The following is a 24,239-nucleotide window of genomic DNA, read 5'->3' as shown; positions in this document are numbered from 1 at the left end:
AAGTGTAACTAGTTACTTCCCAACAGCATATATTTGTTTAGCTTAGCGCTAACTTCCACTAATTTTTTGTTTTAGCATTTTAATATTAGCTTCCATAAATGTTTTTTGTTTTTCTTTTATCAGTTCATAACTTCAATTAATTTTTAATCTTATGCTAAATTTCTGTTTAGCAGTTGCCACTTTCTGTAGGTTTAGCATTAGCTTCCACAATTTCTTTTTACATTTTTTAATATGCTTAGTGGTTTAGCATTAGCTTTTGCACATTTTTAAAATGATTTTAAGGTTAGCTTCTGCTAATTTGTTATCAAATTAGCATTAGCTTCCACTCATTTCTTTGTGTGTTTAGCATTAGCTCCTGCTATTTTTTCATCAGTTTAGCAGTTTTGTGTTAGCTTCCACTCATTTTTTATTAGCTTAGCATTAGCCTCTGCTAATTGTTTGTGTGTGTGGAATGATTGCCTTCCAGTTGTTTATGTCTGTATCGGTTTAGAGTCATCTCAGCTCATCTGAGCGGTTTGTGAGCTAGCTTTTTGGTTAGCTGTGCCCACCACTGCCAATAACCGCTGCAGATGTTACATATTCTCCATTACAAGCATGGTGGCCACTTTGAAAAATATCCGCCAGAAAAGGACAACATCGGTTTGATTTGATTTATAAGATTCAAAATGCGTAGGTTATGATTTGACACCAAATATTCGTCTAATTAGCGATTTTAATGAATTTTAAAAAATAAATTTTCCTGAATTTTTCAGTCGCTAACGTTTTGTTTTTTTCTTGCATCCGTATCAGATGTTGCTGAAAACCCCCGTTATCGGCTGCTGCTGCTTTACTAAGTGTTGCAGAAAAGTGTGACATGCGAAGCCTCCTGACGGGGCTCATATGATTGCTCATCACTATCTCACCTCTCCGCCTCCTTCCTCTCTTGGTGTTGCATTTGTATTTGCTGCTCACCCCTCCCCCTCGCACAAACACACACACACACTTTTACACACACAACAGAAACTGCTGTAAGTTCCCCTCTCTGCCAGAGTCAGTTCCTCCATCTAAGATGCTGACTTGTTTATGTTGAAGGGAGACAAGTGCTTGAAACCTGCCAGCTCTTGCACTTGCACCCAAAAAGCTCGTTTCAGGCGCCTTCTCTAAACTTTAATTTGTTGCAGGAAGCGGCAGCATGAGGTCTGCTCTGCTGCTGATTTGCGGTCGATAGGCAGCAGCGAGAGACGGAGCAACAGGCCGGTTTCCTCGGGCGTGGATGACTTCTCTGAGTGAGGCGGCCCTCATCTCGCCCGCCTGTAAACACACACAACAGGAGGAGGAAGAGGAGCAGGAGGAAGAGTAGGGGTCAGCCATGGAGCTGTAGCTCAGATGCCCGAGCGGATCGCCACCGGAGGAGGAGAGCGCTGCAATGAACAAGACCAAGAGGTAAAAAAAAAAGACAGCAGCACTGATCTGTGAACTCTGAGGTTAAATGTGAGATGTAGTGTTGGTGTGGTTTTTGTGCAAGAGGTTCAAAGAAACAAAAGCCTGTTGGTTTTTATTTCCCGCTTCTAGAGCCTTTTTCTTTTCTCATGTTCATTTTATTGCAAAAAGAAGAATCAGTGTGTGTGTAACCTGCTCACCTGTCAGACAGGAGAAGTTATCTCTGCGTGTGTACACTGCACACAAACCAGCCCTGACATTCAAGCTGTGTGTAACCGCTCAGCTTTTCTGTGGAAAACGTCTTCTGCTTTTTTTGTTTTTAATTTTCCTTATCTGTCCAGCTGAACCGTTTTCTGTTTTTTATCCATGACATCTCAGTTTGCATTCGCTGCATTGGACTGCGTCCCGTTTTGGTGTTTTCTCTGGTACTTTTTTTTGTTTCCCACTGCTGGAGTTGTGACCGCAGGCGTTATCAGATTGACTGGAATGAACGCGTGGGTTCTGGGCCGGCTTCGTTTAGAGACGACCCGAACGAGCCGCCACACGACCGTGGTTCCCCTCCCTCTGGGGAAAAGGTTGAATTAACACAGGAGGACAGAAACCAACAAGAAGTCTGTTAGGACAGGACAGCCTTCGTTTCTCACAGTAGTTGGAAACTAATTTTTAACTGCCATCTTTCCCAAGAATTGATTTCATTTGGGCCCAAATAGGGAGGAGATGGGCTGAAAACTGGGCCCCATAAGGGCCATTGTTTGTGGGTTACATAATTGTCCTTATGCTAATTTAGAAACAGGTTGCAACGTGACGTCACACGTGCAAGTTCCTGCTCCCATCCCCTTTCTGGAGGGCAAAAAACTGCTAGCCAACATGACTAGCATTGGATCTAGCTGTCAAGTTGTTAACATAGCATAAATCTCAAATGTACGCCTGATCTATAAAAGAAAAAGGGACTCAGTGCTTTGCTACACTACAACAACTAGAAAAGGTCAGGAAAGAATTTTAGGAAGTTATGCTAGCGTGACTATGACAATCTTAACATGCAGATGTGCTGCAGGATTCTGTGCGTTTCAGTCCAGTTAGTGAATAATAAAAAAAGAAAGGCGACCTAAACAACTCTGACAGATCATCAACAGAGCAGGTGTTTAAAATAGCAAATGAACGACTGCAGTGTTAGCTTAGCTAATAGCAGCTGTAGCTAATCTACCAAAGAGATCAGCTAATAATAAAAGATAAATAAACATCAAGTCTTAAAACATAAAACTGTTCTATTCTTTGTGTGGGAAATGTTTGTGTGTGTTTTGGTGTTGAATCCTGATACATTAATGGTGTTGTCAGTCAGTTGCTATGGCAACAGGGCTGTGTTTGTAGCGTAGTTGACACAAAGAGCAAGAAAAAAGTGGTTTTGAGTTTTTCTTTAATGGTTTTTACATTTGAAAATTGTCATGTTATAAGTGAAATAAGCCCCTATATCTTTGCTGAAAAGTTACATGTAAGTCAGTTTTGCATTATTTCAAGTGTGCTAAGATATTTAGAAACTAGACCGAAAACATTTGGTAACGTTTTGTGTTTTAGCAGTGCAGAGCCAATACTTCCTGAATCTCCATATTTTATAAATTTCATTAGAGAGTTTGAAGGGTAGAAGCATTCATCCTTCTTGCTTCTACCTAATTGTTTCCTTCCACTCAACTTTCCGTTAACATGACTCAACAGGAGTCTGTGAACGTCCAGCTTCTTTAAGAAGCTCATCCTGGTTGTGACGGCCGGCTGGTCAAACTGCCAAGTCAGCAGGTTTTCCAACAGCTGCTGTAAGATTGCATCAAACATCCTGTTTTCTGATTGGTGCTCTGCGATATTTGAATTTTCTGACTCTGAATTTCTGTTTTCATCAGCTGTGAGCAATAATCATTGGATTTAATCAGCATAAATTAATGAAACACACCCAACTTTGCATAATACACTGAAAAAACAAAATCTTACCAACTATTTTTGGTCTAGTTTTTATTACAAATATCTTAGTACATTAAACTAACTTAGTAATTTAGATATAAGAGCTTGTTTTAAGTGAATAATTCCTTATTGTTGATGCAAAACATGAGTTATAAGTATAAAATTTTAAAGTATAATGTCTTGTTCCACTGGCAGATTATTTAATTTATAACTAGAACTTTTTAAATCAATATTAAGGAATTATTTACTTAAAACAAGCTCTTATATCTTTCTTAAAAGTTACTTTTAAGTTACTTTTATCATATTTAAGTGTCATAAGATATTTGCACTAAACTAAACCAAAATACTTGGTAAGATTTTTTATGTTTTGTTATATATTTCACATTGCAAAAACACAAAATGTAAAGTTTTTTTTGTCTATCTTCTAGTGCAAATATCTCAGTACACTCAAAATAAGACAAAAATAACTTACAAGTAACTTTTAAGAAAGATCTAGGAGCTTGGTTAAGTAAATAATTCATCATAAAAAAGTAGTTATAAATAAAATAATCTTAAAAGTAAACTGGACATTTTTTCCCCTATTAAAAGTTAAAATTTATTGTTCCATTAGCAGATTATAATAAAAATAGAAAAATATGTTGTTATAAGTGAAATAATCTGCAAATGGAACTTTTCTTTCACAAATATTAAGGAATTAGTGAGTGAAAACCAGCTTCTATTTCTTGCTTAGTTTTGTCTTATTTGAAGTGTACTCAGATATTTTCACTATACTGGACCAAAAATACTTGGTAAGATGTTGTGTTTTTGCAGTGCAGTGTTAGATGAATGGCCCTTCATGCAGAGGGAACAAGAGCCCAGAGTGTGAGAAGGGGAGCGCAGGGAGCCGCGCACAATCCAGGCCTTCAAAGGGCCGGAGCATCAATTAATCAATTAAGAAAAGAAAGCCAGGAATTTGCATTTCCCCTGCCAGAGTGAGGCGACCGGGATCGGGACGGGGAGCGCAAACAGAGACGCTGATTTCTGGGTCACTTTAGCAACAGATTCCCCCCAAAACAGGGGAGTTCAAAATGTGGCGCGAGGGCCATTTGTGGCCCTTGGAGTAATTTTGTGTGGCCAATAAGGCAAAGTGTTTAAGTTCTTACACTGAAAAATGTGAAGTAAAACATATCCATTTTGTTTTACTTGTTGCTTTTGTTTCTTTTTACTCAGAAGCACATTTGACAAAACAAAGTGAAAATTGTAGAAGAAAAATCTCATTTTTGTTGCTAGAAGCGAAAGTTTTATTTATAAACCAACAAAATGGAGAATAATTTCCCCCAAAAGTTAAATAACTGTAAACCAGAGGTGGGCAGAGTACCCAAAGTTAATACTGAAGAAAGAGTTAAAAAGTATTTGGTTAAAAGTTACCAATCATTTAATATTTAAAAATTATATCATCAGATGGAGCAAAATATAAAGTTAAGTGGAAATTTTGGTATTTTAAGGACCAAGATGACAAAAACTCATATAGGCATCAAAATATGTCAAAATCAGGTAAAATAAATGTTTCCAAATTAGTTTCTTTCAATAAAAAACTTCAGAAACTTTAACAGAACCTGCAGCTGTGTGTCTGTGTCTGCTGGATTTCTGGTTAAAACATGTTTTTTTCTCATTTAGTGGGTAGAAAATCCAGAAATTTTACTCAAGTAAGAGTAAAAATACTTCATAATAAAATTACTCAAAGTGCAACGTAGTAAAAATACTCCTAAAAGTACATTTTTTCCTAAAAAGTTACATAAGTAACAAATGTAACTAGATAGTACCCAGATCTACTGTAAACATTAAGCCAAACCTCACATTAGTGTCTTAATAAATGTATTATTGTGCAGGTAAAGTTACTTTTTCATTTTTAATTGGAGAGAAAAAAAGGATTTTCAACTGAAAGATCGTTTGATTTGAACCAACATTCCACTTAAAGGAAGGCAGAGCAGATAAATTCACCAGAAAGTCCAGTTTCCCTGGAAGCGCCGTTAAATTTAGAATCACAGAATCCGCCGGACTCGGAGGAAAGAGCTGGATGCAAATGAGCGGAGCAGACAGAGTCCGCTTGTGTTGAGATTTGCATGTTTACCAACAGCGCCGTCTCTGTTCTGGTTGTTCGGTGAAAAACAGAGAAACTGCGGCGAGTCGCACCTGAGACGCAACGTCGAGGGGAAATTCCCTGCCGAACGTGATGACATCAGCAACGTTTCCCCGTCAGCGTTTTCAGGCTCTGCGTGTGTGTGTGTGTGTGTGTGTGTGTGTGTGGGTGTGTGTGTGTGTGTGCGTTTGTTTCTAATACCTTGTGGGGACCATTTACCTGACACACACTACGTTGTGGGGACCCACTGCTCCTTGTGGGGACCGAAGCCTGGGCCCCACAACGGGAAACGCTGTTTTTGGATCAGGGGTCAGATTTAGGACTAAGGTGTGAATTGAGTTTTGGTTTGGGTTAGGATGTAATGGTTAGGGTTAGGATAAGGGTAAGTAAGGTTTAGGCTGTAGAAATGAATGGAAGTCAATGGAAAGTCCCCACAAAGATGGCTGCGCAAACGTGTGTGTGTGAGTGTGTGTGAGTGTGTGTGACTGCTTCCAAGCGGATTCACCCTGAGTCAAAGGGCAAACAGATGAAAGAGAAACCACCGACTCAGTCAGGACTGCGATTAATTTAACTTTTAATTTACTTGAAGTTTTTGGTGTAAAGATAACTTTTTGGGGTTTTATTTTAGAAGGTTTAATAAAAGGAGAGAAAAGGGGAAACAGTTTGTCTTGGCATCTTTTCTTCTGCTTTTTCCTTATAAATACACTCCAAAAATACAATATTGCTACTTAAAAGTTACTTTTGTCTTATGTATTTCAAGTACTAAGATAATTGCACTATAAATTAGACAAACGGTACTTTTTGTGTTTCACACTGAAATATTTTGTCTTCCTTCTAATGCAGATATTTTAGTGCACTTGAAATAAGACAAAACCAACTTAAAAGTAGCTTTTCAGCAAAATATAGGAGCTTGTTTTAAGTCAGTAATACCTTAATATTGATAAAAAAAAGTATTTCCCATGATATAAGTAAAATGATCTACCAGTCACACTAGTATTTCAAAATCAATATTAAGGAATTATTTACCTAAACAAGCTCCAGTTTCTTGCTCAAACTTCAGTTGTGAGTTAGTTTTGTTTTATTTTATGTGCACTAAGATGTTTGAACTAGAAACAAGACCAAAAATACTTGGTAAGATTTTGTGTTTTTGCAGTGCAGTGTGAGCTGAACCACAGTGGTACACGCTGTACTGGGGAGTGTTTTGAATATAGTAGGCAGGGTGTGTGTGTGTGTGTGTGTATGTGGGGGGGGAGGTGAGTTTCGCCGGCCTGCAGGTTTTAACATGAACCACCTGCCGCGCTGCAGTGAGGATGCAGCGGGTCGGGGGTCACCAGTGAGGGGTGTGTGGCGTTCTACCTGGGTGCAGCTGCGCATAGGGGCGTCTGTTGGTATAAATAGACGGGTTAATGTCACCCTGTGTGTTGTGCACAAACTGAAGCTCCTGTTTTCTGTGTGTGTGTGGCGAGCGCTGGCAGGCCGGGGGAAATGAGCCGCGCACACAGAAGTGAAGAGAAGGGGATGTAAGTCTGGCCGTTCAGGGAACTTCTCTGCGAGTTCTCCGAAGCGGCTGCGTTTCCTGGTACAGCCGTCAGCGGAGAGGCTGACACGGTTTCATGCAGATCGCTCTCCCTTCAGACGGACACGAACCCGACAAGCTTCACTTCAACATGAACCTGACGTTCTCCTAATGAGTGCTCCACTGCAAAAACACAAAGTCTTACCAAGTACTTTTGGTCTAGTTTTTAGAGTAAATATCTTATTAAACTTGAAATAAGACAAAACTGGGCAACAAGCAACTTTTCAGCAAGATGTAGCAGCTAAAAGCTTTGATTATGTACCATGAGTTCAGCAATTTTACAACTAAACTAAAAATGAACTAAAGACAACACTGTCTTTAGTTCATAAGTTTTCTAAAATAAGAGACTCATAATGAAAATGTCCAAAACAAACCAGAATTAGGATAGTTTTACAGTCTTTTGACACTGTACACTGCAAAACTCCAAAATCTTACCAAGTATTTTGGTCTAGTTTCTAGTGCAAATATGATTCTACACTTAAAATAAGACGAAGCTAACTTATAAGTAACTTTTCAGGAAGATATAGGAGATTGTTTTAAGTCAATAATTCTTTATTATTTATTAAAAAAAATACTAATTATGTCACTAATAATAAATTTTTTCTATAAGTGAAATAATCTACTGTACTTTTTGTAAATATATTTTAAGCGTGCTAAGATATTTGCATTAGAAACTAGACCAAAAATAATCAAGATTTTGTGTTTTTACAGATAATAATGTGTTTCACACTTCAAAAACACAAAGTCTTACAGGCATTATTGCTTAGTTTTTGGTGCAAATATCTTTTTACACTTAAAATAAGACCAAACTAACTTAGAAGTAGCTTTTCAACAAGAAATAAGAGCTTGTTTTAAGTCAGTAATTCTTCAATATTTACAGGAAGTAGTGGCAGATTGTTACATCTATAACATGGGGAAAAGTCCTGTTATTAGTGAAACAGTTAGTCAATTGAAGAACTTTTTCATCAATATTAAGGAATTATCATCTTAAAACAAGCTGATATTTCTCGCTGAAAAGTTACTTTTCATTTAGTTTTGTGTAATAAAATATTTACACTTGAAACTAGATGAAACTACTTGGTAAAATTGTGTTTTTTCAGTTGCACTTTAAAAAAGGGAGCCAACAGAATCATAGAGTTGTTATTGTGAAATAAAGTCGAACATTGCTCAACGGCGCATGTGGATTTTGAAGAGGAAGCATAAATCTAATCACGACACGCAGAAAAAGCGGGCATTTGTGAAGGGGACCTTGAAACGTCACAGCTCTCATCCTGCGTGACTCGGCAGAGCTGAGCCAATAACTTCAAACAGGACCGTATTTCCAGTATTTCACAAGAAGAATTGCACTAGCGACGTTTCCATATGTGTGCGTGCGACGTGTTCCCACGGCGACGGCATCCAGAAATGGCGTAACTTGTACTTTTTCGGGCTCCCCCGGATTGCAACGTATCTTAACAGATTCGTTTAGAACTCAATAAGCTCAGCGGGGTTTTTGTGAACTACGTATTTAAAATAACATGCTTAGGGTCTCATTTAGTTTTCCTCAGCAATTGCAAAATAGTTCAATAATCTTAGCATAAAAACGGCAAAAACACAAAATATTACCAAGTATCTTAGTCTAGTTTCTAGTGCAAATACCTTCACACACTTGGAGTAAGACAAAATTTAGAATTTACAACTTACAAGTAACTTTTCAGTAGATATAGAAGTCGGTTGCTAGGTTACGGACTGGGCTCGGCTGGGGTTGCTAGGTAACGGCGCAGCGGAATATTCTACCAGTTGAATTAGAACTTTCTATTAACTTGAAACAAGCTCCTATATCCTCATAAAAAGTTTAAAAAGTGTTAGTTTTCTCTTATTTCAAAGATATTTGCACTAGAAACCAGACCAAAAAGACTTTTTTTGTGTTTGCAGTGCCTAAAGTGTTTCACATTGTAAAAACACAAAATCATACCAGCTATGTTTGTCTAGTTTCTTGTGCAAATATCTTAGTCCACTTGAAATACGACAAAATTAGCTTAAAAGTAACTTTTTATGAAGATGTAAGAGATTGTTTTAAGTCAGCAATTCTTGAATACCGATTTTAATAAAAGTTCTAGTTCCACTGGCAAATTATCTCACTTATAAGTAGACATTTTTCCCACCCACGTTGTAAGTGAAATAAGCTGCAGGTGAAACTACTTAAAACATGCTCCTATATCTTCCTGAAAAGTTATTTGTAAGTTTGTTCTGTTTTACTTTGAGTGTACTAAGAAATTTCCAGACAAAACTAGACAAAAACACTTTGTTTTATGTTTCTGCAGAGCATTGAAATGTGTAAATAAACCTAAAAACCTCTAAAGGCTGCAGCTCTCTTTCATTTGGCTTTTCTGTGTGATTTAGAATAATGAAACCAAACCAGTGTCTCTCTGCAGAGTCTGAAGCTGAGCTGCTTTCTGTGCGTGACGCCTCAGAGAGCTGCAGCGATGCAGCTCAGTTTATCTGATGTGAGGCGCTGCGCCTCTGCACATGCTGACCCGCGCCGAGCTCGCCACAAGTTGCTCTACTTATTTCTAGACAACTGATGTTCTAAATCTGTCTGCTGCTCTCTATCCCCCCGCCCCCCAAACTCCTCTGTCTCGCTCTAAGGAAACCCAATGCTGAGACTCCCTGCGGGCTGAAGAGCAGGAAGCTGGTCCAGCGCCGGAGGAACACATGCCCCAGTCCGCAGGACATCAGCAAGGCCCTGCAGAGCCCCGGCTCTGCGCCCAGCGCCAGCGCCGCCAGCCTGGACGAGCTCATCCAGCGCTGCCTCAACTGTTTCGGTTCGTCTCCTGCTTTTTGTTGCAAACACACACACGTGCCTGCAGAGTTTGTCATGTGCCTTTAGTCGCCATCAAAACAAGGTTACATAATGGGGGGAAAGTGAAGCGTAAGAGAGACAAAAACGGGGAAGAGGGGTTTTTCATACAATCAAGCTTTTTTTTAAAAAAAATCAATCAGCTCAACTAAAACACAAATACCTGGAGATCTGCTGAGATATACATCACTTACACTGCAAAAACACAAACTCTAACCAGCTATTTTTGGCCTAGTTTCTAGGGGAGATATCTTACCACACTTGTAATAAGATAAAACAAACTTTCAAGTAACTTTTCAGCAAGATATAGGACTTTGATTAAAGTCAATAATGTTGAATTTTAATATCTCATGTTTTTGGGGGAGAAAAGTGGAAATGAGCAATTTCCACTGGTTCAGCACATCTCTGTGCTCTACGTTGTCCTGTTTTGAACAAATTCATCCCAATAAACGCATCGTTGTGTTTTTCTTCCCAGATTCGGAGGGGAAGACCTCCAGCTCCCGCGGTTCGCAGCTAGTCCACATGACCCTGATGATGCACAGCTGGGTGGTTCCGTCTCAGATGTTCGTCCAGAAACTCCTCACCTTATATCCTTTGAGCCGCTGCTGCTGCACCGACTGGCGCTCCGCTCCAAAATCACATGTTTAGAAAGTTATAATCAGATCAGCGAACAGCCGCCGCTTTGTTTGGACTCCTGTAGAGCAGCTTGGAGTTCACATTCATATCCTTCATTCAGGTTTGAATCTTTGACTCTATTTCCTGTCACTTATAAGGATTGTCCGGTAGACAAACGGGGACTGAGGCGGGCGCAGATCTGCCACCTGGTCAGGTGAGTAAGGGCAGCGGCAGAAATGGTCCTCCGGCTCGGTTTGCGAGTCGTAAACATGTTTTGTGTTGGGCTCCGGGCGTAAGGCAGTGGATCAGCCAGTTCCCGGCCGTTTTTGAGAAGGACCCCCTCCTGGAGCAGACCATGGGGGATCTGTGGGAGCTGGTCCGGCTGGACGGAGAAAAGACGCACTCGCAGCTCATCGACACATCCTGCCCGTGAGTCATGTTGCTGTTAGAGACACACTGCAAAAACACAAAGTTTTACCAAGTATTTTTAGTAAAACGTCTCAGTACACTTGAACTGAGACAAAACTAACTTATAAGTAACCTTTTGGGCAGATCTATGAGCTTGTTTTAAGTCAGCAATCTTGAATATTAACGAAAAAGTTCTAGTTTTACTATCAGATTACTTCACTTAAAAGACGGGAAAGATGTCTTGTAATAAATTAAATAATCCGCCGGTGGAACTGTAATAAATTTTCAAGAATTATTAACTTAAAACAAACTCCTATAGCTTGCTGAAAAGTCACTTGTGCTTTAGTTTTGTTTTATTTAAAGTGTACTTAAATATTTGCACTAGAAACTAGACCAAAAGTACTTGGTAAATGTTTTGTGTTTTTTGCAGCGTGGAACACATCATTCACTGCAAAAACACACAAAAAACACAAAAAAGTATTTTTTGTTTAGTTTCTAGTGGAAATATTTTTAGTACACTTGAAATAAAACAAAACTAACTCACAAGTAACTTTTCAGCAAGATAGAAGAGTTTGTTTTAAGTCAATAACTTCTTAATATTAACTATTACAGTACTTCTACTGGCAGATTATTTCACTCTTAACATGGAGAAACGTCTTCTTATAAGTGAAATAACATTATGATTCTTATAAATATGAAGGAGTTATTGACTTGAAGGAAGCGCCGATGTCTGTCTAAAAGGCTGCCTGTAAGTTAGTACCCTTGAAATAAGACAAAACAGATATTTACACTAGAAACTAGACAAAAATACTCGGTAGGATTTTGTGTTTTTGCAGTGTACCACCATGTACTGCAGGAGTTGTCGTTTGCTCCGTTGGGCATGTCTGAAAACTCTCTCTATAAATAAAACGTCTGTCTATTTCTGTCCTAATTCTCTTCTTTCGCTTGTTTTTTTGGTTTTTTTCCCAGAAACCCTCATGTGAACGCATCGCAGGCGCCTTCGCCCTCGGTGAAGAAGAGGAAGGTGTCGTTGATATTCGACCACATGGAGCCGGATGAGATGGCCGAGCATCTGAGCTACCTGGAGTTCAAAAACTTCTGCAACGTCTCGGCAAGTTTGCAGCTCAATGACGGTGTAAACAGATGACTGCTGTGGCCGGGCAACAAATCAATAACAATATATACCAGGATAAATATGTGATCAATATCAATAGATAATATATCTGATAGAATATTCGACATTTACTGAACTCTTATCCGTAACCACTAAGAGAAGTTGGTGGAATCAACTAACTCACTCGCTCTTCGGTTGCCTAGCAACAACCTTCTGAGAAAGAAGCCGTTTCAAGTTAACCCCAAGTTCGTTGCCTAGCAACGACCTTCTGAGTAACACGTTACTCAGAAGGTAACACGGATTACCTTCTGAGTATATAAGTAGCCTTTTGGTCAGATCTATGAGCTTGTTTTAAGTCAATAATCTTGAATGTTGACGAAATTCAAGATTTCGTCAATAATCTTGAATTATTGACGGAATAATAATTTCGTCAATAATTATTATTTTAAGCCTTTTATGAGGTTTAAAATGAGCAGTTCTGCGTAACTGCTTAAAAATAAAAACAACGGCGTGGAGAGAAAACTGGAGGTCAGGTTACTAGTTTGGCAGAATTTCAGACATTTAAAACAAAAACCTATTCAATAATTATCGATTTTGACTCATATAAAACCCTTACGTGAAGAGTGTTCAAAATGTTGGTCATGTGGTCCAGAATCATCGAGTCAAAATTACTTGCTGGAAAAGGAAAAAAAAAAACTAAAAACTAAAATCAAGCAAATAAAATCATCAAATTTTTACATTTTTTTAAAATTATTTTTGTAGGAAATGAATGTTATTCACTGTAGAACCAAAATTTTCAAAGTTTGCTGTATTAAGAGAAAGTCATCTGCTTTTGGACTCATTTGAGCAAATTTATGCTGAATTATAAGAACAGGATTTCTTTCAAAATTCTTGCTAATATTCATCCAATGTAATGGAAAACATACACTGCAAAAAACACAACATCTTACCAAGTAGCATCATAGCACACTTGAAATAAGACAGAACTAACTTTTCAGCAAGATATAGGAGCTTAAGTCAGTAATATTGATTAAAAAAAAGTTCTGGTTTTATTGACAGATTATTTGATTTGTAAGGCAGGAAAAATTTGTTATAAGTGAAAGTGCAGCCAATGGAACTACTGACTTAAAACACGTTTGTATTTTGTCTTATTTCAAGTGAACTAAGATATTTGGACTGAAAACTAAACCAAAATTATTTGGTAAGATTTTGTGTTTTTGCAGTGTAAAAGCTGAACTGGATGCAGCAAAGTCATATTTTCAGTAAGAGCCTCTGGACAGACGTGGTACGATTTGTTATAAACGTTTTGTGGTAAAAAGACGAATTGGTTAGTTGTACATAACATTTTCTATTATAAGAAAATGATGCCACGAATAATTTCACGCAGATTAGAAATAAAACTTTTGATAAACAAATTGATATCTTTCTTGAACAGAAGTTGGGGGCCACAAAAACTTAGTCCAAAACAGCTGGCCTCCGGGCCGCACTATAAACTACATTAACTTTGTGTTTTGTTTTCTCTCATGCAAAATGACATCAGTTTCGGTGCCACCTGGTTGAGAGTGCAGCACAAAGTTTGATTTCTACATCTGCTCACCCGCAAAGCCTTGAATGACCTAAATGTCATAATCTGTGCCACTTCTCTGGGGACAAACTGCACACAGCTTAGAAAATGGCTGACCAGAGGCTCCAATGGAGGGTGCTAACGTGACTAGAAATACAACCAAGATAGAGCTGCAACTAACAGTTGCTTTAATAATCAATTACTATCAATTAATCGATTGTTCTATCGATTAATCGATTATTCTATTGATTAATCAGATTAAAAATGGCACAGTCTGCAGGTTTCTCATTTAACCACTTCCGCATGTTTATACAATATTACAAATACATTAAAAATGTAAATAAACAAATACACCAATTGCTATTTCGAATAAGAAATAAATGTTTTATTACCTAAAATGCAACAACAGCATTCTTTTTGTGAGCGCTTGATCATTTGTTGCTAAGGAAAATACGTTTAACATCAACATGCTAGAAGCTCTTTCTGCTAACATCAGAACAGCGCAGGGCTGAGCTGTTTATTTTTCTGGTTAATGATTGGATCACAAAAGGTGTTTAATAGGAGATATTTTGAACCAGGTGAAGCTAAAACTTCCACTTGAGGAGTTCTGGGTGAAACATAGTTACAGGCAAAAGGTTTTTATCTTAAATATTTGCATTTTTGTAAAGTTTTGTTTTAATTACTGCTCTGATTATGTTGTTTTTTTCCCCATTAAATTGTCTTTTTTTAGAGTCCTGTATACTCCAGTTAACGATTAATCGATAGCTAAATTAGGTCACAATTACTTCAATAATCGATTAATCACGATTAATCCGATTAATCATTTCAGTAGAATCACTCCTTTAGTTAGAAACATGATGTGTTGAAACATCAAGCTAAAATGTTCAATAACATCAACATGCTCTCATGTCTTTCCCATATTGAAGAGTGAGCAGGAGAAATTGACCTCTGCTTCAGGTCATTTTAGGAAGTTACTGATTATTACTAATCAAAGGTTTTTAGAGACTAATTAATTTATTATTTAAGTAAAGAAAGGTATTTTATATGAATATTTATGAGTGCCTTTAGGCATTACTTTGGGGATTTTGCTGCAGATTATTTCTAAAGATGTGATTTTTCCTTTTTGACCGAATGTGCTCAGATTAAAGGGCGTGTTTTCACACATTTTCAGCATGAGATTATCCTGCAGCGCCATCTTAAAGTGACTGCGTTTCTCTTTTAGTCACAGATTAGAGGATAGAAACTGAAAAGTAATCTGTAAAATCTGCGAACAGTTTCAGATGCTGATTTGATTTTTAATGCGATGCGTTTTTTCTGATCAGTTCCTGGACTACCGCAGCTACGTGGTGCGAGGTTCTGTGAGGGACAACCCGGCGCTGGAGCGATCCGTCATGATGTGCAACGGCGTCTCGCAGTGGGTCCAGCTGATGATCCTCAGCAGACACACCGCCCAGCAGAGAGCCCAGGTCTTCACCAAGTACATCCATGTGGCTCAGGTAACGGGAAACATGCTACTTTAACTATCACACTGCAAAAACACAAAATATTACCAAATATTTTTGGTCTAGCTTCTGGTGCAAATATCTTGGTTCAGAGCAACCTTTCAGGAAGACGGAGGAGCTTTTAATTCAATAATTCATTAGTATTAATGAAAAAGTTTTAGTTCTAATGGCATATTATTCCATTTATAACACAGGAAATTTGTTCTTATAAGTGAAATAATCTGCCAATGAAAGTATTACTTTTTCAACAATATTAAGGAATTAATTGGTTTATATTTTAAAGATCTTGATTTAGAATAAGATCCTATCTTGCTGATAGCTTACTTCCAACTCAGTTTTGTCCTCTCTCAGGTGTACTAACAGATTTACACTAGAAACTAAACAACAACAACAACAAAAAACACTTACGATTTAGTGTTTTTGCAGTGCATAATGAGTTTCATGTTGCACTTGTGGCTCTAGTAACCAGAAATATACTTCTGTAACTTCTACACTGCAAAAACACAAAATTTGACCAAATATTTTGGTCGAGTTTCTGGTGCAAACATCTTAATGTAGTTGAAATAAGACGAAATGATTTAGATGTAACTTTTCAGCAAGATATAGGAGCTTGTTTTAAGTAAATAGTTTCTTAATATTGATGAAAAATAGACAGATACAAAATAACTAGATCCACTGGTAGATTATTTCACTCATAAAATGGGAATTGATATAAGTAGAATATATCAGTGAAACTAGTAATTTTTCATCAATATTAAGGAATTACTGATTTAACAAAGAACCTATTTTTTTAAAAAGTTACTTATAAGTTAGTTGTGTCCAATTTCCAGTGTACTAAGAAATTTCCACTAGAACAAACCCCCAAAAATACTTGGTAAGGTTTTGTGTTTTTGCAGTGTAGGGAGTCATGGGGTCATTTTCGAATCGTTTAAGTTGCTTTTTTTCTTCCTCCTGTAGAAACTGAGAGCCTTGCAAAACTTTAACACTCTAATGGCGGTGACCGGAGGCCTCTGTCACAGTTCGATCTCTCGCCTCAAAGACACGTCCAACCTGCTGCCCCCTGACATCACTAAGGTATTTCAGTACTAAACTCAACCTCACAGTCAGTGTTGATGACTGCTTTCCTCCAGGCTTCAGTGATTAAATTGGTTTGTTCCAAAAGACTGAAACGACTAGTTGAGATTAATCAGCTGTTTAAATAACTGTCAACTAATTTGGTAATCAATTAATAGTTAGATATGTAGAGTATACAGATTCAAAAAAGGCCATTTGATGAAAGAATAACATAGTCAGAGCAGTAATTAAGCCAAAACTGTAAAAAACAAAGAAATACATTTTTCATTTAAAATAAATTTTAAAAAATTGTATTTTTCTGAAAATATGTTCAACCCAGAACATTGTTCTTTAGGGACAATTTTCGCTTCACTTGGTTAAATTTTTTGTTAAATAAATATATAAATTATAAATTAAGCACTTTTTCTTAATTGGTTAATCCATAAAAGTCAACAGTTTATCCCCAAAAATAAAAAACTGGATTCTGGCCACTGAAAGTAAGACTCGTGCAAAAACACAAATCAGCTTTCAGTAGATTAACAGATATGATCTCCTGTGATGTTTTAAAGCGTTTTGTTAGAGTGAACAGTCTGTTTACAACTTCCTGTTTGCTGTCCAGGCTTTTCTTCTGTAACATATGGATGCTGATGTGTGGTGGATTTGCTTAATATTTCCATATCAGCAGCCAAGACAAATGCAAAACGGACTATTCTATTTTTGATCAACAAAACCAGACTACGCCTTTAGGTGAGGTGGATTTGTCAAATGGTTTATTTGACTTTGACTAGGCACTTTTCACTGCAACACCTGATGGTTTCACTCTTTTGATGTTTATTAAACCCCTTTTCTCTGATCATTAAGCCATCAAAACTACTCTTATAGAAGAGATTTGTACCATCATGAGACATTCAAATGTCTTTTCTCAAGAGGACACATAAAAACATTTAGAATCTAAATGAGAAGAACTAAGTAGGTTTGATCATTTTAGTGATTCAGAGTCTTAAAATGAACAGTACAAGCGGAAATAATCTGCTTAGAGTGAGTTTAACAGATTCTAATCTAACCAAGAAGGAGTATTTGCAAAAAAAAAGGGCCTAAAACGAAGCCCTGAGGGACGCTATATAACAACCTGTACAAGTTTGATAAAAAGATCTGTTAAATATGTTTCTAATCGAACCAAGAATAAGTGTGCGCCAAAAAAAGAAAAGGTCCTACAATGGAGCCCTGAGGGACGCCACGTAAAATACAGATCAAATCTCACATGTTTCAGTTAAAATGAACAGTAAAGTTTCTGTTTGAAAGGCGAAATGTAAATTATTTTAAAGGAGAACCAGAATATGTAGCTTTTTTTAAGCCGTTTAACCAGCTAAAATAAAAAAAAAAAGTAATAAATAAAAGCTAAAGCTAAATCTGTAAATGAGAAAATGCCAGAACAAAGATAAGCTTCAGTTTCTCTCAGGATGTCAAAACACGCTGAAGATGTTGTAAAGGTCAAATCTGCTAAAGGTCGTTTATAAACACAATCTGACATCTAAACTTAACATGTTGGAAATAATTTGATCATGCAGGTGCGATCTGTCACTCAGGTGGAAGAGGAAGATAGAAATTGGTGGAAAAGATTGGTTGGACATGGACATACTGGCCAATCTGAAATCTGAGCTGATTTATTGGTTTGTTGGTTTTATCAGAAATGATGCTATAAAGACAATAAAATATTTCACTTATTTCCTACAAGTGAAATAATCTGCCAATGGAAATATAACTTTTCCATCAATATTGAGGAATTATTGATTTAAAACAAACCTCTATATCTTGCTAAAAGTTACCTGTAAACTAGTTTTGTCTTATTTCAAGTGTGCTAAGAAATTTGCACTAGAAAGTAGACTAAAAAAATACTTGGTAAGATTTTGTGTTTTTGCAGTGCAGTATTGCAGCAACAACTACTGCTTTCTGCTACAACCAATTAAATCAATCAATTAAAATTAATCGTGGATCTTTTGGGCAACAAAAACTGATTAAAGTTCAGGTTGATTTCAATTAATCACATTAATAACTAATCATGATGATGTGATTAATGATGTTATGAATCATGATTAATCATAATCACGACCAATCATAACTAATCATGTGTTTAATAATGATTATTCGCATCATGATGAATCATGATTAAACACATTACGATTAATCATTATTCATCATAATATGATGAATCATGATCGATCATAATATTATTAATCACAACGTGATTAATCATGATTTAATTTTTTTAATCGATTGACCGTATTAGGTTGATGCAACCTTAAATTTTTCCGCTCTTCGTTGCCCAACAGATCCTGAGTGAATTCACAGAACTCCTCTCTTCGCGGAGCAACTACAGCAACTACAGGCGGGTCTACAACGAATGCCGGGGCTTCAAGGTGCCCATCCTGGGTGTCCACCTGAAGGACCTGATCTCGCTCAACGAGGCGCTGCCGGACTACATAGACGAGGAAAAGATCAACCTGAGCAAACTGCAGCACCTGTACAGCAACATCAACGACCTGCTGGCCATTCACAGCTGCAAGCCGCCGTTCGAGGCCAACAAAGACCTTCTGCATCTGCTCACGGTGGGGGCAAGAGGAGAAACAAAAATGTTTTAAAAATGGCCGCCAAGCAGTTCAAGAACATCTTAATTTATGTGTCTTTTAAATCTTTAGCTGTCTCTAGATTTGTACTACACAGAGGATGAGATATATGAGCTGTCATACAACAAGGAGCCCAAAAACCCCAAGATTCAGGTACGGAGATCCGAAGTGAGCTTATGCAACCTGTTTGTCACAAAACAAAATGGACATCTTCTCACTTTCTGTGGGTGTAACGTTTTGAAACCAAAAGCACAGGCGCATTGCAGAAATACTTCAAAGTCAGCCACATCAAAGAGTTGTACGTTAGGGAAGTGTATTATGTGGTGGGTGTGCTTTTTCTTCTTGTTTCTCACAGTCCTTGGTGTGTCGGTCCACAGCCTGTCGCTCCTGTTAAACCGCCGGTAGTGGCAGAATGGGGATCTGGGGTCACCCCCCGGCTCGACTCCGACACCATCTCAAAACACGTCAAACAGATGGTGGATGTGAGTACGACTCCCCTGCCTTTCACTTCCGCGCATTCAGACGCTTCTAAAGCAGAACTGACATTTAGTAACTTCTGCTTCTCTGCTGCCCCCTGCAGTCCATCATGAAGAACTACGACCTGAACCAGGACGGCTACATTTCACTGGAGGACTTTGAGAAAATAGCAGCCAACTTCCCATTCACCTACTGCACTCAAGAGACTGACAGGTGGGGATGCTTAGCCAGACCCACACTGCAAAAAACACAGAATTTTACCAAGTCATTTCCTGTTTTCTGGTGCGAAATATCTTAAAATAAGACAAAACTAACTTACAAGTAACTTTTAAGCAAGAAATAAAAGCTGGTTTTAACTTTTAAGTCAATAATTCTTGAATACTGGTGAAATGGGTTATTACTTTATTATATATATATATATATATATACAGTACAGACCAAAAGTTTGGACACACCTTTTAATTCAATGAGTTTCCTTTATTTTCATGACTATTGACATTGTAGATTCACACTGAAGGCATCAAAACCATGAATAACACATGTGGAAATATGCACTAAACAAAAAAGTGTAAAACAACTGAAAATACCCCTTATATTCTAGTTTCTTCAAAGTAGCAACCTTTTGCTGTGATTACTGCTTTGCACACACTCTGCATTTTCTTGGTGAGCTTCCAGAGGTCGTCACCTGAAATGGTTTTCACTTCATAGGTCAACCTGCCCTGTCAGGTTAATAAGTGGGATTTCTTGCCTTATAAATAGTCATGAAAATAAAGAAAACCCATTGAATTAGAAGGTGTGTCCAAACTTTTGGTCTGTACTGTATATATATATATATATATATATATATATATATATTTTTTTTTTTTTTATTAGATGTCTTAATCAGGGACCTGAGTCCAAATTTTGTACCACAAAAACAGAAAGCTGGTATTACAATTTTTAAAAATCCTTGAAACCTTGAAAAAGTTCTAGTTCAACTGGTAGAATGTTCCACTGCACCGTTACCTAGCAACCCCAGCCAAGCCAAGCCCGTAACCTAGCAACCCAGGTCTAGTTCCACTAGCAGATTAGTTCACTTATAATATGAGAAAAATGTCTTGTTATAAGTGAACTAATCTGCCAGTGGAACTAGTGTTTCTCATCAGCATGAACAGATTATTGATTTAAAACAAGCTCCTACATCTTACAGAAAACCTATAAGTTTTGTTTTATTTTTAATGTACCAAGATATTTGCTCTAGAAACTAGGCCAAAAATACTTGGTCTGATTTTCTGCTTTTGAAGTGTAAAACTGCTATAGTTTCTTCTGCTGGTGTCATGAACTAGCTATGGTTATGAACACTATGAAGCAGGCATCAGATTGTATGTTTCTTGTATTCGTCCCTATCAAATGAACAATAATTTTAAAAAAAAAAGATCCATTAAATTTTTTTTAAAAGTCATAATTTTAGGTTCTAATTTGATAAATTCTTCTTCCCAGGGAGGGGCAAATTAGCCGAGAAGAAATCACCTCTTACTTCATGAGAGGAATGTCCGTCTGCGCTAAGCTGGGCTACAACTTCAACGAAACGCATAATTTCCACGAGACGACGTACAAGCGGCCGACGTTCTGTGACACGTGTGGAGGCTTCGTGAGTATCAGCGGTTTGTTGTGTTTCTGGTTTGAACCAAATGTTGAGCGTAACCTGTCGTCTCTGCCCTGTTCAGCTGTGGGGCGTCATCAAACAGGGCTACCACTGCAAAGGTAAGACAAGGCCCGACGAATATTACCCACACATTAATTATTTTTACTGTTATTAAAGGAGAAAAAGGACTTAAAGTGACATTGAGTTAAAGAAATTGGTTGTTGATTGTTGCATAACTGCTCCAATCAACATACCTTGGGATTATTGGTCAACATGTTATTTTACCCTAAAAATATTTGAGAGGGTTCATTTAATTTGATCTCGTCTGAACATAGACGAGATCATAGCACTGGATCGACAATATCCAGGGCACTGGATATTGTCGATCCAGTGCCCTGCACAGTTCAGTCAGCCTTAAGCTGTTGATTTTTTTGGGCTTGTTTAAGTCCAATGTGATATAAAGCTTGATTGGTGCAACATATTTAGCTTGGAGCTAAACATTTAATTAGCTAACTAAATATTTGACTGATTATGTAGCTTGGTTCTAAATATTTAGTTTTTTGATTGTGACACTTATAAATCTAAAGTGAATAACATTGTGAAAATATGAATGACATTTTTTTTTTCTTCTGACAAGCTAAGCTACAGAACCCAAATAATTACCATCAACTACGTAACTTTACAAACGACAGGTGAACATCTTCACCTGTTTACTTTTTGTTCTTTTTTTAAGGGAACCTTAAAATTGTTTTGTTAAGGGGCGTGTTGTGGTGGCGCAGCGGGTTAGCGCGCCCCACGTTTGGAGGCCTTAGTCCTCGACGCGGACGTCGCGGGTTTGACTCCCGGTCCCGATGACCTTTACCGCATGTCTTCCCCCCTCCTCACCCTCCTTCCTGTCTGCCTACTGTAGAAAAAATACGAGCCACTAGCGCCGCAAAAACTCTTCGGAGGAAAAAAAAAAAAAGTTTTGTTAAATGTTATTCTTGTTGTGCTTCTTAGATTGTGGGATAAACTGTCACAGACACTGCAGGGATCTGGTGCGGACGGGTTGCCAGAAGAAACACAAAAACACAACTGGGTCGTGTCCGTGCACTCCCGGTCCTGAATCCAGAACCAAGGGCAACAGCTGGAGTGCGTACTTTATCCACCATGCATACAAACCACAACACACACACACACACACACACACACACTCTGTGTAAATAACTTCATATGTGATTCTATCCACCAGGTTCAGAAGAAGAGACCTTCGTTTTCCCCGCAAGCAACAACACTGAACAAAACAGAGTAACGTCAGACTGGACACAGAACACGGGTGATTCCACGCTGTCGGACCGCTCCACTCAGACCGACCCCGGGGTTTGGACCCCTGAGAGGAGGGACCGGAGGGGAAACCCTCAACTGTGTCGGACATGCGTCCCCTGACAGACGGGTGAGACGTAAACACACCTGACAGAAGGAGGCGCTCTTTAGACCAAGTTTAATTTGATTTTTACAAGAGCAGATTACACTATAGGATACCATTTGACATCAAATTTAAAGCTGCTGTATGTAAAATAGATTTTTTTAATTACTTGTACAGGAGTTTTTACTTTAAGTGAAAAACACTGTGCTAAAAATATCCTGTAAATGTATCTTTTTTAAATAAATCACAGTTAAAGGAAACTGCACTCTTCATTTTAAGCTGTTTTAACTTTAAACAGTAATTGTTTTAAATTTTAATAAGAAAAGTGATGTTTTGTCGATTTTAATTCTTGATTAAACGATGTTTATTACGACACCATAATCGTTTTTCTTTTTTGGTTCTTTTTTTCTTCTTTTTTTTTTTAGAAAATTTCAGACAATCTCAACATTTCTGAGTTTTTTCTAGCAAATTTTTTAGACTTCAAAAAAAAAGTGATTAATAAAAAATGTCCATGTTTTTATTAATCACAAATTATTTGGCAGAAATATACTCTTCCTTTTTTCAGTCCTAATACGCCACCTTATTTTTTTTAAATACATTTGTAGTAACCGTCAGTATATTGTGAGACAGATAATCTGTGGGGAAAAAAAAAAAAATCAAGTTCTGTTTCTCAAGAAAGAAACCGCTCAGTCAAAAACAACCAATCAGAGCAAGGGGGCGGCTCTTAGCTCTGCCAATCACTATCATCTACGCACTGATTACACCCGCCCCGTTTCTCTCTGCTAGGCTAGTTAGCATGGTAGCTGATGACGGAGGTTAAACAGTTTTCCTGTAACGGTTTTCTTGTTTCACTCACCTTCCAGACCAAGACGCTGCCGCACCGAAGCAGAGGTTGCTCCATGCCGGTTTCCTTCCTTCAGGACAAGCTGGACGAGCTGCATCTGCACAAAGACAAAAGCCGAGAGCCGGACTGAACGCTCCTCTTTCTGCTCGGACAAAAAGCCAACCGGCGCCGCCGCCATGTTTGTTCCGCCGCCGACGTCGAACTTATCAGACTCTTGGCTGTATGGACTTCATAGTTGTGACGTTCTTGTTAGTTTGACTCTGGAGTTTTCAAGCATTTTTGTTTTGTTTCCTGTGTAATTTATGAAAACCTTGTTTTATTTGAAGAACACGTGCCTTCCATTTCTGGTGCTAAGATGAATTTCTGCAAACCTACAGACATTTCTTGGGCTTAACACACAGGAGCAGGGTAGGAAATTAACACTAAGCAGCAAAAACAAATATTTAGTTCAACTTCGGCAGCTATATGACAAATGATTAGTAAATTGGGTAAGTAAACACATGACTTTATTTGGGATTGAATTTGATAATTTCACTGAAACTACTGTGTTCCACTTTTACTAAGAGCTGGGAAATTCTGACTTCCCAGTGGGAAAAATAAACTGGATCACCGACTACCCCCAGTTAAGGCCGATTTCCTGTTTCAATATGGCCGCCCCTCACATCAATAGCAGCAAGATGTGGTGGAAACATGTTTATTTTACAAGATAGATTTGTAAAAATGCGCCTCAAATAAATGTTACATGTAGCGTCTGAAACGACATAAACTAAAGGCAGAAAGTAAAACTTGAAATGATGTATTGAAAACGATGTTTATGGGTATCGCCATGTTGTTGCCATTATCTTGGGTAAAATCCAGCTTCGAGTTCCCAGGTATTAGAGCCACGATAAGAAAATAAATTAAAATTAAAGTAATACGTGAATAAAGTTCTACTAGAATGAATTCAAAATAATACAATACTCATCAGTGACGTGTGGTGAGGTTCATAGCTGGTGAGGCATTGACTTAATCATAATCATATTTACAAATATAGAAACCCTGCATGTTATTGTTTACATGAGGAAACTTCGCGCATGCGGACAAAGCTGGAGGTCAAAAAGTCTAAACCT

The 24,239-nt window shown here is 37.8% G+C and overlaps 1 protein-coding gene across 1 annotated transcript; it reads left to right on the top strand.

Moving 5' to 3' along the window:
* Nucleotides 1-1,013: 1,013 nt before the first annotated feature.
* rasgrp4 (RAS guanyl releasing protein 4) lies at nucleotides 1,014-23,275 on the top strand. Its single transcript, XM_032591009.1, has 17 exons — nucleotides 1,014-1,422; nucleotides 9,690-9,865; nucleotides 10,376-10,487; nucleotides 10,667-10,729; nucleotides 10,813-10,944; nucleotides 11,893-12,034; nucleotides 14,924-15,097; nucleotides 16,061-16,177; nucleotides 18,487-18,762; nucleotides 18,853-18,933; nucleotides 19,158-19,262; nucleotides 19,361-19,470; nucleotides 20,737-20,887; nucleotides 20,964-21,000; nucleotides 21,881-22,012; nucleotides 22,113-22,313; nucleotides 23,150-23,275. Exons 1-16 carry the CDS (start codon nucleotides 1,406-1,408, stop codon nucleotides 22,304-22,306), a joined length of 2,019 nt encoding a protein of 672 aa, XP_032446900.1. The 5' UTR covers nucleotides 1,014-1,405; the 3' UTR covers nucleotides 22,307-22,313; nucleotides 23,150-23,275.
* The last annotated feature ends 964 nt before the right edge of the window (nucleotides 23,276-24,239 follow it).

This window comes from Xiphophorus hellerii, chromosome 18, assembly GCF_003331165.1.
Source record: "Xiphophorus hellerii strain 12219 chromosome 18, Xiphophorus_hellerii-4.1, whole genome shotgun sequence".
NCBI lineage: Eukaryota > Metazoa > Chordata > Actinopteri > Cyprinodontiformes > Poeciliidae > Xiphophorus > Xiphophorus hellerii.
Note: the sequence above shows the minus strand (reverse complement) of the source record. Positions and strands in the feature narration are given on the sequence as shown.